A 15,934-nucleotide genomic window follows, 5' to 3' on the forward strand; every position below is an offset into this window, starting at 1 on the left:
TTCGGAAAAAAAAATTCAAGAAAAATGAGAATTTTTAAAACGAGTTTAGTTCATCTATTTTCCTAAATTTTTCACGGAAAATTTGTTTTCTAAAATTATAAAGAAGTTGAAAATTTTTGAAAAACCGATAATCATTGTTTTCCATATTTTTCTGATTCCAAAATTTTTTAAAATATAAACACACCCACTCCACCCCTACTCACCTCTACCTACCCCTACCTTTACACCCTCAACCCACCACACCCCTACCTACCCACACCCACCCCTACAAACACACACACCCACCCAACACCACTACCACAATCACTGACCTACCATCACCACTACCGACACCGCCATCACCACCACTGCCACAATTGTCGCCACCACCACCGTCGTCTGTCATCACCACCACCGCCGCTACCCCGCTGCCTCCGCCACCACCACCACCACCGTCGGCATCATCGACACCACCACTTCCTCCCGTCGCCACCCCCACCCCCTTCCTACCACCGTTTTCTAAAAATGAAAACTTATAGAAAAAGACACATTTAAACATGTTTTCTAATTTTCTAAAACTGAAAATGAAAAATGAATAAGTTTTAAGTAAACGCGTTTTCTAAATTTTCCAATGAAAAATGAAAACTGTTTTTCCGTAACTAAACGCAACCTAAATTTCTCAATTTTATCTTACATTTGGTCATTTGTTTGAGCTTAAAGGCGCTTGAATCTCGTTCTTTGCCTCAGAAAATCGGTTGTCTAAGAACTATGCAAGAACAGAAGTTGAAAAGAATATTGAGAGTATAGTGTTCGGATATTATAGTGTTTTGGTCATCAGTTGTCACATGTCTTAAGGTTGCAAATCCCCTAACGAAGATTCTTATGTGGGTTGATTCAGATTCTAAAGTGACAATATTTACCAAGCCATGGTAAATGCAAAGAAATAAATTAAAGCAAACTTTAAAGATGTCCAAGCAAGGTATCTTAATATTTAGTTATTTACATTTGTTTGTTTGTTTATATTTTTATGTACTAATTTAAATCAACTTCTCATATTATTTTTTTGTATAATTTTTAGGTATGAAATGATTCATAAGATCATTGATGATATATGGTACGATTAACTAAATAGGGCACTCGATATGACGAGTTATTATTTGAACTCAATGATGCAATATAGCCTTATTTTGAGAATACACATTGGATTAAAGGTATGTTTTATATGTCCCTGTAAACAATTTGTTGTAATGACAATCTAGCAAAAACAATTGATTGTCAATTTGATCGATTCATAAATGCAAAAGGACTATTAGGTGTTAATGTAGCCAAGCTAACTAGGAATCAAAAAAACTTCAGTTGATTGGTGGGATTCATATAGAGTTGACACATCCGAGTTGAGACAAATTTGATATGAGAATTTTGAGTTTGACATGTTCTTCGTCTGGTTGTGAAATGAATTGGAGTGCTTTTGAGATGGTAACTTACAAGTATCAACATTATTGTTTTATTATATTATTGATATTGATTTTCAATTATTTGTTTATTTTTTTGTTTATGCACATTCTAAAAGAAGAGGTCGACTACATCAGCGAAAGATAAACTATCTTGTATATGAGATGTACAGTTTGAAGCTAGCTAAAGGGTAGAGAAGAAAAAAAGTACAAGGAAAAGAACATGTTTTAATGGGAACTGACACGTTGAATCTGAATGATGTGAGTTTTGATTATGAGTCTTTTAATCATCATATAGATGAAGAGCATATTAAATTTAATACTTTTAAATTAAATTTTTTCTTTAATTCAAGTAAATTTTTTAAAATATAAAAGTGACAAAAAAATTAAAAACTTGTTACCGAATATATCTTAAATTATTTATAACATTTTTATTTATTATTTCATTAAAATAACAAAAGTAAAAAAAATGTTCATGTCACATCATCTATTCATTAACACACACTTAAAAGCTCCATGATAAAATGGATTATTTCATTATTTGAAACTTTACCACAACTTGAAAATAATATACGTGTGAAACTTACAAATACTTAACATAATAATAAATTTTTGAAAACTTGTAACAATTATTGTGACTTGACTATACGCTTGCAATAAGTCAAAAATTTATAGATATAGTATTCCAAGCTTGCTTAAAAGACACAGAAAAGTTTAAATATTGATGGGAAATACAACTGTCGTTTAGATTTCGTTGGCTAATTTTGACTTTATTTTTTAAAGTTATATTTTAACAAGCTTAGACAGTTAAAGTCCGTTTAAAATTCATAACCTTGTCACCCGGCGTCCGTTTCCGACCGTCTTTATATTGTTGAGCTCCTATTAATAAGGTATTCAATTCTCATTTAGATTGTTTCGGCTAATAATCGACCGATCTGAAATTCGATTTTTGAGTTCTATACTGCTACGCTGAATCTTCGAAAAATCATAACTTCCTCTAATGAAGTATGAGTTGGACGTTATCTATATGCACACTCTTGGTTTAACGACTACTACAAATTTCGTTTAGACCACTTAGGTTAAAAAGTAATTTATCAAAAATTTACTTTTACGATACGCATAACCGTGCCGGTTTAATCGTGAAACTTCAACGGGGCATAACTTCTTTGTTATAAGTCGGATTGGAGCTTTCTTTATATCTCCAAAATCCTTGTCACGACTACTTCGACTTTATTCAAATATATTAGGTCTAATTATTATTTTATTTTAGACGCGTATTTTATTTCTATTTTATTATATCGTTATAAACACATATATTGCACACAATTTACACATAAATCACATAATACTCAAATATTTCTTCCTTCATTACATCAAATAGGTTACAATTGTTGACCCTAACTATTACATCATCTTATTAACGTTTAGCGAGAAACACGGGCGTTATAAGATCACACCACCCAAATCCATCAAGACATGAAGAAAAGGACAAATCAAGAGATCTAGTAACATAGCAAAGAAAATGTTGGATCTTGGACACTCATCAAGGTCCAAAAAATATCCTAGCTGAATGAAACGATGCTTTCCAAGTAACAACCACACCAAGGGCCTCCTTCTCCTTCAAAAATCACCACAAAGCACCAAGAATGAGCTCACAACTTCAATGGAGGATAAGGTTAGGGTTTATGAGTTTGAGAGGGTGATGGAGGTTGAATGATCACAAAGCCCTAGCCTTAATGTTCTTTATATAGGACCTAAATCCCGAAGTTAGGGTTTTGCACTAAAAACAGCTACCACGTCGTGACGCCTATGGCCACGTCGTGGTGGGTCATTTAAATCACGCGGTCCAAAACATCCCACCACGTCGTGGCCATCCAAAAAATAGAAATTAATACAAAACTTGATTCGTACCTTGAACGAGTGTTACAGATAATCCATGCAAGTGCATAAAGTTTGGAACTTTATCACTTAGGACATTTATTTAGACCAGATCTGAGAGTTGGACGTGGTGTCCTTATGAAATAAGCACGTAATGGAAAGTTTGGATTCAACGTAAGTACATAGGGCATACTTATGGCTATGCAGTGCGTAGCCTTGTTTTGTCCCGTAAAAGCCATCTGATGCTCTACGCAAGGCATAGAGCTGTTACGCATGGCATAACATGACTGATGTTGACTTTTGACCGTTGACAGACTTTGACCAAGTTTGACTTTAGGTCAAATAGGGTAGTTTGAGTAGGAGATTGAGGCTTGGTCCCTATTTGATGTTTAGGTAATCTGTAGAGCAAATATTTGGAGCAGTGATCGGTTAAGCTATCTTCTAGACTTTAAAGTGAGTTTTCCTCACTATACTGGTGGGTCGAAGGCACCAATGCTGGACTACTAGGTTGTGTTATGTATCCTGGTATATAGGATGTTGCTATATTTTAATAACCTGTTAGATTGGTAGAATTGTATGATTACTTGTACTTGCTGATTATTGTTTATCGATTGCATTTGTCGACATATTTGTGGTGGGGTTGAGGCGGGAGGCCAACAAACCGTGGATGAGTGGGTTGATGTGGTACTGCTCCGTGCGATAGACCAACAAACCCTGAATGGTTGAGTTGACGCTATAAGCCAACAAACTCTGGATGGTTGGGTTGAGGCAATATGCCAACAAACCCTGGACGGTTAGGTTGAGGCCTTGGGGCAACAACCCCTATATGCATGTATTATAGTTGTTATTATTATTGTGTGGAGTATTTTGGGGGAACTTACTAAGTTTTGGCTTACAATTGTGAATTTTAATGTTTCAGGTACTTTAGATGATCGGGAGAAGACAAAAGTTTGATCGTACACATTATCCTACGAATTTTTATGATTTAAGAGATATTTTGATACTCTGATTTTATGACTATAATTTGGAAACAATGTTTTGTATGTTGTATGGTTTATGAAAATGGTTTCTGAAAAACAAAATTTTTTTATCATGATTTTTGAGATGTTGCATTATATACTTAAGAATGTTACAAAACAAGCCCTCAAGATTATAATATTTTTTTTCCCTTACTCATCATATCTAACTCCAATATTTAATTAATTTGTGTTTAATTATCTTATTAAGTTTGTTATTTTCCATAAAAAAATTGTTTTCACGAAATGGCCCGAAACTTATATGTCCAAAATCAAAATGTTACAACTTGGTTGACAACCAAGTCCAACTTTGGAATGGGGGACTTGATGATGTTTATCAGAACACATGATAAAACGACCACATAAATAGTTAGAACCTGCGAGCACGACGAGTAGTTACTAGACCTCACAATTCGTGTCTGCGCATTGTGTATACGTGTGCGACACGAATTTACATGACACGAATTTGACAGACACGACACACGACACAAATTGTAGAACGTGTCTTGGGAATCAAACACGAATACAACACATAATTAATATGTGTGACGCGTGACACGACACGTATATACACGTTTTTAATCGAGTTACACGAAAACACAGATAAACACGCATTTAATTTGTGTCTATATGTGTATATACATGTATTTACGTGTCACGTGTCACATGTTTATACGTGTCACATGTTGTATGTTTATACGTGTCAAGTGTCAACACATTTAATTCGTGTCTTTACGTGTTTAAACAGGCAAATTCGTGTTTAACACGTGTAAGACATGAAATATGAATTTAAAATTTGAATCGACACAAATAGCCACATAATACTAATTTCTACAACACATTCATGGAAAACTTGTGTCATGTTCGTATCATGTTAATCATGTTGCGTATCAAATTTCCGGGTCTAGCTGTTACCGTCACATAAAAGACCTCAAGTCTAACCAACCATAACCGTCACATGAAATACTCCAAGTCCAACCAACCCAACTTCCTTATGAAGGACTTTAGATTTAGTCAATTGTAGCTATCATATATAGGACCCCAAAGCCTTATAGTCATAATCGTCATATATTGATCATTTACGCTAGATAATGTGCCAAACTGAAACCTCTTAAATGCCTTCATACAAAACATTAAATAATGTCAGTCTAATCGCTATGACAAAGCAAGATATGCATTTATGACGATATATCATTATAAAGACAGTCTAACTATAATACTTACCAGAATATAAATCATTTATGGGAGGGTACACTTGCCACACCCAAATAAGGAACTCATTGGGAAAATGCACCAACACTAAACATATATATTTTCTTTTAAAGAACCGTTTCTTCTCAAATAAGACAAGTCTGGTAAACCCTATCACCTATAAAGGTCTTAAGCAAATTCTTTATTTGAGGTAACATCACATTCTTTATATCCCATATTTTCATTCTCACTACATTCACTAAATTGACCATCTAATCGGAATCTTGAAATCAACTCCGAGACCCGGATAATAGTTTGGTTTAATTGTCAGGTCGGCTGGACCTATACAAGTCAATAGTGCAAAGAAATGAAACCACTCTAATTAGGTCTAAAACAGTGGCTATAATTGGTTGAAGATGTGGCATCAGTTCTTGAAAGTAAGGCCTTCTTGTATACACACCACGAGAAGGCTCGTGGTGTGTATACACCTCATCATCTTCTTCTTCCACCCTCCTTCAATTCTCAATCTGGCATACTCATAACAAATGAATGTGGTTGTGATGGGTTTAAGCTGCAAGAAAGAAGAAGAGAGGAAGAGAGAAGAAAGAGTCTGTGGTGGATTGTGGTGGCCAACACGAGAGGCCACGCTCGTGGTTCCAGATCAGCACCACTAGAGGACCGAAATGGTGTGTACGGACAACGACCGTGGCCACCTGGACCACGAATTGCTTCGTGATGCCCATACTAGACGGCCTAATATGAAAACCATACACAACTCAAGTTTTTTTTTGCCATAGAGAGTAGTAGATATCGAAAAGACATAAAAATAAAAATAAAAAATAAAAAATAAAAAATGGATGGGGATGTAGACTCCTAAAATGACATCGCAAGTAGGTTTGCAATGGCGTGTCAAATTTACAAACTTAAACAAGGCCAAAAAAGTGAGCCAGTGTCAAAATGCGTGACGCCATTTTAGAATTTTAAAACGATACCTACAATCCGACTAGAGACTACTTGAAAGTGAAAACCTCCATCAATCCTAGGTATATAAATACTCGAGATGCACTTTACATTTTCAAATCCCGCCGGCTTCTTCTCACTGCTCAAAGACCTATAATCTCGATCTCACTGAACACTGCTGCTCCGATATGACCTTCTACTTGTTCAGGTTAAGCTCCGGCGATGTGGCTGGATTCAAACTGCTGTTTTCATTGGCGATTATCTATGGATTGTTGTCGACGGTAGCGTATTACGTTACGCACATGAAATTTATTACGCCTTTAGGCATCGACGCTCCTCTAGATCGGTTTTCTGAAGCCAGAGCTGTTGAACACATCCGCGTTTTGGCTCATGAAATTGACGGTCGTCAGGTACACATACACTTTGTGTATTGATCGTAATTATAAGTTTACGTATCGTTTTACTCAACGGCGGTGTTAATTAATGGAAAGAGGTTTTGAATTTATATAAAAAGAACGCGTATATACATCCATATTGTCTTTCCGTTCTAAAGTGAAACTAGTTGGCGTAAGTGACATGCTTGCGGAATCTGGATATCATTAATGGAGCCACCTTTGGCGTTTAGATGGGTTACCTCTGTTAACTTGTCATCATGATTCTAGTTTTGGGAAGTATTTTGGTTTCCAATCCTTTGATTTGTGCTTTACCTTATTTAGGTTGATAACGATTTGCTCTAAATTTGGTTCATCCACTGAGTCATCACATATGATTCCACGTTAAGGGTAGTTTTGAAGCTAGACAAGCTTAGCTTTCATCTGACATTCTTATGTTATTAATTATGTCACTGTCCATGTCTAAGAAGAAACAAAGATAGTAACAGTGGTCCATCTGAAGAAAAATAAAATGAGAACTTTAAAAGGGAAATTGAAGTTAACTGGTAATGTGGTATGCACAGATGGAACTATAAACTTTTAGATGAATTTGTAACAAAACAAGCTGATTGACCATTTGACTGATTGGTGAACATATATGGACTTTAATTGTTGTCTTCCTCTCACATGCTGGCAGTGAAAAACCATACAAAACTTTAATTGAATCAAAAGCCCTTAAGTTGTTTGTTCTTGATTAATCTTAATGGGTGATTGATGATAGGAAGGGCGTCAAGGTTTACATGATGCTGCCAAATATATTAAGACACAATTGAAAATGCTGAAGGCTCGTGCTGGATCTAATGTAAGGTTGGTATACGGATGTATGTTTTCGTTTGTTCTTTTTAGAAGAATATATGCAACTAATAAAGGTTTATTTTTTTTTCTTTCGACTGTTTCAGGATTGAAATAGAGCAAGATGTAGTGAATGGCTCTTTCAATATGATGTTTTTAGGTCACAGCTTGTCCCTTGGATATAGGAATCACACCAATATAGTAATGAGGTACTTCAAGATACTGTCAACTGACCATGATCATATAGAGTTTCTTCATTAGAATTCCCCATGGGTATAACTTGAGCTAACTTGCAGGATTTCTTCATTAGAATCAAAAGATACAGACCCTTCCATTTTATTGAATGGACATTTTGATAGTCCACCTGGATCTCCAGGTGCTGGTGATTGTGGTTCATGTGTTGGTAGGCTTCATTTCTTGAACTTTTTTACTTTTGTTTTCTATATTCATCTTACAAATATATTTTAAATTTCATCATTTTTTGTTCACTTGCAGCATCTATATTGGAGATAGCAAGGCTAACAATTGATTCTGGCTGGGTTCCTCCTAAACCACTTATTTTTCTGTTCAATGGCGCAGAAGAACTTTTTATGCTTGTAAGTTCTTTATGATATACTTTCAACTGTAAAAAGAAGAAATCACAAAACAAAGGCTTTCTATTGGATGCTACAATTGTGATTTTTAATCTAGATACTTGCTTTTTAGGGTTCACATGGCTTTATAACAACTAATAAATGGCGCAATACAATTGGAGCTTTTATAAATTTGGAAGCATCTGGGAATGGAGGGCTTGGTAAGTAGTTGAAGCCTGTTCAAATGTATTTGTGCCTTCTTAAGATTATGGCTTTCTGCGTTCTGGTGTGATTATGTTCTTTGAGGTTTTTATATTCCAAAGAATATAATTATTAATTAATATTTAAAATTACAGATTTTGTGTGTCAATCTGGACCTGGGTCTTGGCCTTCAAAAGTCTATGCTGAATCCGCCATACGGCCTATGGGCAATAGTGCAGCTCAGGTTTTACAATTCTCTATTGCTTCAAGGACAAATTATAATTTGTGGATTGCTTATACCTTTTGTTTCAAGTCTTATAATTTTATTTGACAATTTTGACATCATTCTATAACTATATTATTTAATTATACTTGTAGAAATCATTAACGATCAAAGCTAACTTAAAATCAATGTTGGTTCTTAGTTTGTGCTAAAGTTAGTACCAATGTTACTCATTATTCCTTCCATTTGTTAATTTCCATTCATTAGACACTTACGGTTTTTATTTTATTTTTATTTTTATTTTTTTAATATTTTATATCATTGAATGGATTAATAAGTTGTAATATAACCTGGTTTTATTTTAAATTTTTTAAAGACACAAATCTTTGTCAAGAATTTCATGATTTTTAGTTTAAATCATAATTTTATTTTCTAATTATAGCTAGAAATATTTTTTCATTGTAATATCAGTTGGCTTTCACCGAGTTTCTATTATGCTTAATTTTTTAGCTTTGACAATAATATATTCTATAAACCATTACATTTTGCGCACTTTTATGATTTAAGCACCAATACTTTATCTTTTCCAATCAAACCATAAAAGTTTCAGCTTTCTTTTTCAAGTTAATCACTTTGACCTGAGGATCAAGGTCAAAATTGTCAATTTGAAAAATCTGAAAAAAATGGCACAACATCTTTTAGTGAAACCTGTGATCACAGATTAAAATTTCCAATTTGAAAAAATGTCTGGAACTTAAATTGGAAAAAAGAAAATGAAGTGTCCATGGTTAAACCACACCACAAAAGTGCCCAAAATATAATGTTTTTTTTTTTTCTGTAATTCTCCCAGTAATATATAATGAATACTGTTAAAACTATACCTTGTATTTACAAATGGGGTTAATCTCATAAAAGACCTTATATTTTGTGTTAATTTTCCTGATTAAACCTCATCCTTAATTTTTTTCATGTAAAAGCCCTTATATTTTTTCATTTTTTCCGAAAAAACCCTCAACTTTGTCTTTTTTTTTTTTTTTTTTTTTTTCCGAAAAAAACCCTCAACCTTTTAAATGTTTCCAAATAAATCCTCAACTTTTCTAGTTTTTCCTGAAAAAACCCTCACATTTTACAGCTTTTTTAGAGAAAAATGACTAAAAGGGTCGCATCGGAAAAAATGAAAAAAAATGCAAGGACTTTTTAAACACAAAATATAAGATCTTTTATGAGATTAACCCTTTACAAATAATATAAAACAAATAGTAGTAGGTAATTAGGTATGAAGTTGTGAGTTAATAATTTATGTATTTGAGTGTAAATTTTATTTGTAGGACATATTTTCTTTTGTTCCTGGGGACACAGACTACAGAATGTTTGCCACTGACTTTGGGGACATTCCTGGGCTGGACATTATCTTTCTCCACGGGGGTTATTTCTACCACACCTCAACTGATTCGGTAGAAAGATTATTGTATGACTTACCACTGCTACTTTGGTACACTTCACTAATTTTCAATTCCATGACTACCCTTCTCAACTCAAATCTCTAATTCATTCACTTCTTTTTTTTTATTTTTTTTATTTATCCACTAGACCTGGAAGCATCCAAGCTCGTGGGGATAACTTATTCAATCTTGTCAAAGCCTTCACCATTTCACCTAATCTAAAAAATGCACATCAGAGGGGACTTTATAGAGACTCTGGTGTTTCAAAAGATGATGAGCAGCAGCCTATCTTTTTCGATTACGTATCATGGTTCTTGGTAGGCTTCTATGCTCTTGACTGTAAGGGTAATTTGGTCATTTAGTCACTTTATCCATACAAGACTTACGTGTTGTTTCTATTTTAACTTAATGGATTCAGTTATTCACATTTTCCATTTGTTTTCAATCTTGTAATCTTCTATGTATTAAAATCTCTTCCTTTTTTTTTTTTTTTTTTTTTTTTTCCTTTGCTGTTTTTTATGAATCAAGAAACCTCAAATATATTTCCACAAATTTTTTTTTTTGATCTAAAACTTAACTTGAATAGTTTGACCAAAATTTTCCACTGAGAATGCATGTACAAACTACAACCAAACGATTAAAAAAAATCCCAGAAACGTAGGTTTTTTTGTTGGAAAAATTCAATATGGTCTTTTTATTTAATTTGTTATTCTTTCTTCTTTTTATTAATTTTCCTTACCTATATTTTGATGTTTTTTTATTTGACGGTTGATCGTTTTTAATTTATTTAATATGGCCATTTATATTTTATTATTTCTCATTATGTTATTTGTTATTAATAAATAGAAGGGTAAATTAGTCATTTATTCATATTCAGACAGTACAAATAAGAAACACTATTTATATCAGCAACATGTTATCCACTCAGACATCATTATCCATTCAGTATGCTTTATCAGTTCAGGACACAACAGGAAAAAAAGAAAAAAAAGAAACAGGGCCTTAATGGGACAAAGAAAAAGAAACAGGCTCTTTCTTTTTCTTTAGTAGTTGAATAAAAGATTTTTGTTTTCTAAATCTTGTTATTTATAAAATTCAGGTTTACTATTCTAGAAAGCAAGGGATGATATTTCATAGTATGCCTGTTGCCATCTTTCTACTTATTCCATTTTTTATGTGGTTTTCAAAGTGTGGCCTGAAATGCTCATTTGCTGCCTTATTTGACAACATTAAAGGTAAGGTAGTAAATTAAATTCTTTTGAAGTTTAAACTCTTGTTTATTTTGAGCTAATAATTGTAATTTGATCTTTTGGGGTATTTCAGGAATCTTGTTTCATCTTATTGGGATTATTTTTGGAGTTATATTCCCAGTTGTCTTTTCTATCTTGAGGTTGTTATTCTCCGCACAGTCAATGAACTGGTGAGTATTCTTTTTATTTTTCTTAATTGAAAAAATGATTTGTTAAAAAATGTAAGATTAAACAATGATTACTGTAGGTTTGCTCATCCTTATCTGGCTTATATGATGTTTGTTCCATGCTCACTTGCTGGGATGTTATTTCCAAGAATCTGTTGGAACTATTTTCCTCTCTCTCAAGCTCCTTATCTTGTCAAATCATCAAAACAGGTTTCTTTTTTATTTTTTGCAAGTCCTTTAATTATATCAAGAAGCTTCATCATCAATAACTGAAAATTTTACGCTTTAACTAATGGGTTTGTTCTGAAAATTGCTGGATGTGGCAATAAAATGTTAAATAAAAGAGACAAAGTCTCATAATACGAATCATAAAATAGATAACTAAAGTAGAAAGTATGTGCTGTATCATTAAATATTAGAAAACATATGATATAAGTCATAATTCCTTTGGGTTCCAATTTATTCAGATTCTAATTTCTTTTAACAGATTATATTCCTTCAAAAACATGATGTGGACTTTCTTAATTTATGCTTCTGAATTCTCATATTTGATATTGTTTTTCAGGAACTTATCGATGAATCCCGGTTCTGGGGTGCGTTTGGCTTATATGCACTCATCAGCATGGTGTGTGTTATTTATTATTTTTATTTAAAATCATTAAATTTCCTGTTTTAGCAGATTGGTTTGATTATTTTTTAATTTGAAATCCAAGCAAAAGTGTCACAAGTAAAAACTAATGCAAGCTTTCTGAATGCAGGCTTATTTTAGTGCTGGATTAAGTGGAGGTTTCTTGACTTTATCTTTAGCTGCTTTAATGATTCCTGCATGGATTTTCTTCCATTTATCTGTCAAGTATTATGGTCGTGAATCACTAACGTAAGCATTACAATTTCAGTAAACTTTAATACTGTTTGGTGCGATGGAATCAGGGAAGGAATGGAATTGTTCATTCCATGGAATGTAAAATTGCAATATAACCGAAATTTATCTGTGTAGTGTTTAAGGACATAAATAACCATTTTATATTATTAAAGTAAGTAGAAAATATATTTTTGTTATAATCATGTTTTAGGTTTTAATTTCTAAGTTAAATTGTTACTCAGGTCAGCAGCATGTTTTTTGGTACCTACATTACCTCTACTCTTACACAGTGTGTATTTTTCGGTGTTTCTAGTCCAATTTTTAATTGAGAAAATGGGTATGATGGGGTCCATTCCTCCACCTCATGGTTAGTACTATAATTTCTCAAAATTGATTTTCATAATTCCTCATAAACCCTAAATGTAACTGAGATATATATATATATATATATATATATATATATATATATATATATATTTTTTTTTATACAGGGTACTTTGTTCCTGATGTTATAGTGGCTGCAACTATTGGAGCATTGACCGGTGTGTGTGTGGGACCCATTTTACCAGTTACTGGTCATTGGTTGGCCAGATCATCTATTATGCAGTTCTTGTTACATGCCACTGTGATTTCCATGGCCCTCTCTTCACAATTTTTTCCATACACAATTGATGCCCCAAAAAGGGTTATTTTACAGCATACAGTTGTCACTGCAGGTATTTTAATTTTAATCAAACCTGTTCAAAATTTTATATTGTTTGTAAGTTAGTGTCTGGTTTAAGTTTAACCACTTCAAGTTTGTTTTATTTTTTACAAAAAACGAGTAAAGAACACTACATAAAACTTTAATTTCTATAGACAACTGTAGTTTGGAAATTTTTTTTACAGCATACTGTTGTTACTGCAGGTATTTGAAGAAATCTTTTTTATTTTTTATCCATTAAAACAAAAAAAAAAGTAAAAAAAAAAAAAACAACTGTAACCAGAAAAATATTCTTCCTAATTTTTTTTGCAATTCCTTTCAGGAAAAAATAAACTCAGTGGTTAAACCATAAACAAATTCTTTCAGTTGTTAAACCAAACTAAAGCTGTTTCTATGGAATTTGGCCTTTTAATAACAAAATGACATTTCTTTATTATAATTATAACTTCTTTGAGAATAATGAACTTTCATTATGATTTATTTTTTATTTTTGTGAATAAAAGTTTGTTAATTGTAATCAAAATAATGCAAAGAATAGAGTTAAAGCTATACCTTGTATTTCCAAACAATATAAGAACACACACACACACATTCCATCCAACCAAATCTCTTTTTGTTTTATCTTTTTCCAACTTAAATTATTTTTTCACTTTTTTCTCATAAACAGATTCTAACCTCTTTTGATTAACAGATGCAGGACAAATTGATGACATCAGCTTTGATATATCTGTATTGGACTCCAATGCATTACCTTTCCTTTTCAAACATGCTCCTGAAGTAGCAAAACACCTCAATATAGATTCAGATTTTTCATTCAACACCGCTAATCAGTCTTACCGAGAGTCCTGGATGGTAAAACAGTAAAAAATATTTACTTTTTAAATTTTTTTTTTTTTTTTTTTGTGAATTATTTGTTCTGTAAGGAAGGTGGAGTTATGGAGTTTTTTCTTTTTGTCAGGCAATATATCCCCTGTCTGATTTGTTTTCAAGAAGCTTGAAATTCCCTGCTAATAGAGATGAAATCTTGAAGAATTATAGTTATTTTCCTCATATATCAACTACTAAGCAACAAACTACCTCCATTGATGGGTCCCGCAGAGTTTACTTGGAATTTTCTTTGGGGTATGCTTTCTTTCTTCCATTGGAATGAAAAAAAAAAAAAAAAAAAACTGTTTGTTTTGCCTGATGGAATGGAACATCTGATTTCTATCGTTTTGTTAAATTTCATTCTTTAGGCTGGGGTGTTCTTTTTTATAGATAATAATGCTCAGGTTTTATATGTTAAGTTTTTAATTAAGAATCTTATGGTATTAATTAGATTATAATTATTTTTTCTAAAAATAAGTAGAAAATGTTTTCTTTATTATAAATATTATAACGTAAAAAACCTGTATTGAGGTTCATTCCATTCCTACAGACCTAGTGCTTATATGTTTTTATTAATACATTAAAAGTCTGTTCAATTATAACATTAAAAATTTCCTTGTATTTAGATGACACTGCTTTAATAAAGAAATATAAGAAAGTACATTGCTATTTATTGCATCTTTTGCTGTTGTCCATGCTCAGTTCCTTGAAGGAGGTATGGGTTACAGTCCTCAACGTTACAGGCCCAATTTCCGGTTGGTCATTTGCAAACGCTACCCTTCCAGGTAATTTTTGTCCTATTCACATACACAGTCACAGTCACAGTCAGAGTCACAATCACAGTATTTTTTTGACTTTTTGCAGCGCCTGAAATTGTTAAAGGGGCCCCTCCATCATATATTTGTAGACTTAGTGGTGTAGCCAAGGAAAACTGGACCTTTTGGTTGGAGGTAATTTAATATTCTATTTATTCAATAACAGTAACACACCTTTATAAAATTTATATAAAATCAGTATTTATTTATTATTTTCTTTATAGACAAATAGTCCCGGAGATATTCGTATTGAAGTTGGTGTTGTAGAACAATACTTGATGGAATCAATGAAGAAATTAAAGAATAGTTTTCCAGAGTGGGTGGATGTCATTGCATTTTCAAGTTTTTTGTCCACGTATATCTTTTAGTTTAGTACCAAACTTACATTTATTTATATTGTGTTGTTTTAGTTTCAAACTGTCTTAATATCATTTATTTTATGGTAGCAATATAGGTAGTCACTTTGTTATAGTACTTGAAAATGTGTTGATTTGGTGATACTCACATCCTATTTATTGTCATTTTAGTGAATAGCTCATTTTTACGTATAAACATAATCTTGTAGCTTAAAATTCTTCATCTTAAAATTCGTGAAGATTAGTAACATATCGAGTGCTAGTCATCAATTCAACATTTTGACTTCTATGGATGTGAATCTTCATTCGGTTGTATGTTGGAGGGTATTGCTTTGTTTCATAACAAATACTTTATGAAACTAATCAACGGCTTAAAGTTAATTATCAGAGTGAAATCAAAGAGAAGAACAAGATTGTTCATTGTATTGAATCTTGAAAGTGAAGACAAGTACAAAGCTTTTATACAAACTCAGACTAATTAACCAATTATCTAACAACTAGCTAATACTAGTTAAGTTAACATTATTCGTGTTCCTCCCTTTTTATGTATATTTGATCTTAAGTTCGGTAGTTGGATTTGTAATTTATTTTATTTATCATTTGTCGTTGTCGGTAGGTTAAATGTAAAGTATCGATAAATTATTTGTTGTTATCGGTAGGTTAAATGTAATATGTCGAATGTGACGTAAAGTAGGTAAGATGTAACATAAAGTGTAAGACCCTTGATAGTCTAGGGGTCTAAATTGTAAAATAGGTTTGTCGTGTTGCAATCATACCA

At 32.5% G+C, this 15,934-nt stretch overlaps 1 protein-coding gene across 3 annotated transcripts; it reads left to right on the forward strand.

Annotated features, from left to right (window-relative positions):
• Window positions 1–6,487: 6,487 nt before the first annotated feature.
• On the forward strand, window positions 6,488–15,340 carry LOC145132792 (Zn-dependent exopeptidases superfamily protein). 3 transcript variants are annotated; one of them, XM_079067695.1, is made up of 21 exons: window positions 6,488–6,885; window positions 7,628–7,713; window positions 7,806–7,907; window positions 7,995–8,101; window positions 8,194–8,294; window positions 8,404–8,491; window positions 8,627–8,715; window positions 10,023–10,162; window positions 10,285–10,453; window positions 11,236–11,371; window positions 11,460–11,556; window positions 11,634–11,763; window positions 12,119–12,178; window positions 12,312–12,430; window positions 12,658–12,782; window positions 12,907–13,131; window positions 13,810–13,970; window positions 14,077–14,240; window positions 14,688–14,770; window positions 14,850–14,935; window positions 15,025–15,340. In XM_079067695.1, the coding sequence occupies exons 1-21, from the start codon at window positions 6,664–6,666 to the stop codon at window positions 15,166–15,168; spliced, it is 2,634 nt and encodes an 877-aa protein (XP_078923821.1). In that variant the 5' UTR covers window positions 6,488–6,663; the 3' UTR covers window positions 15,169–15,340. The 3 variants fall into 3 exon arrangements, with proteins under 3 accessions (XP_078923821.1, XP_078923822.1, XP_078923823.1); XM_079067696.1 differs by having other exon boundaries at window positions 6,805–6,885; window positions 7,632–7,713; window positions 15,025–15,339; XM_079067697.1 differs by lacking the exon at window positions 6,488–6,885 and having other exon boundaries at window positions 7,629–7,708; window positions 15,025–15,339.
• The last annotated feature ends 594 nt before the right edge of the window (window positions 15,341–15,934 follow it).

The sequence above is a fragment of the Lactuca virosa genome, chromosome 8, assembly GCF_052849685.1.
Source record: "Lactuca virosa cultivar CGN04683 chromosome 8, Lactuca_virosa_CGN04683_v6, whole genome shotgun sequence".
Lineage (NCBI taxonomy): Eukaryota > Viridiplantae > Streptophyta > Magnoliopsida > Asterales > Asteraceae > Lactuca > Lactuca virosa.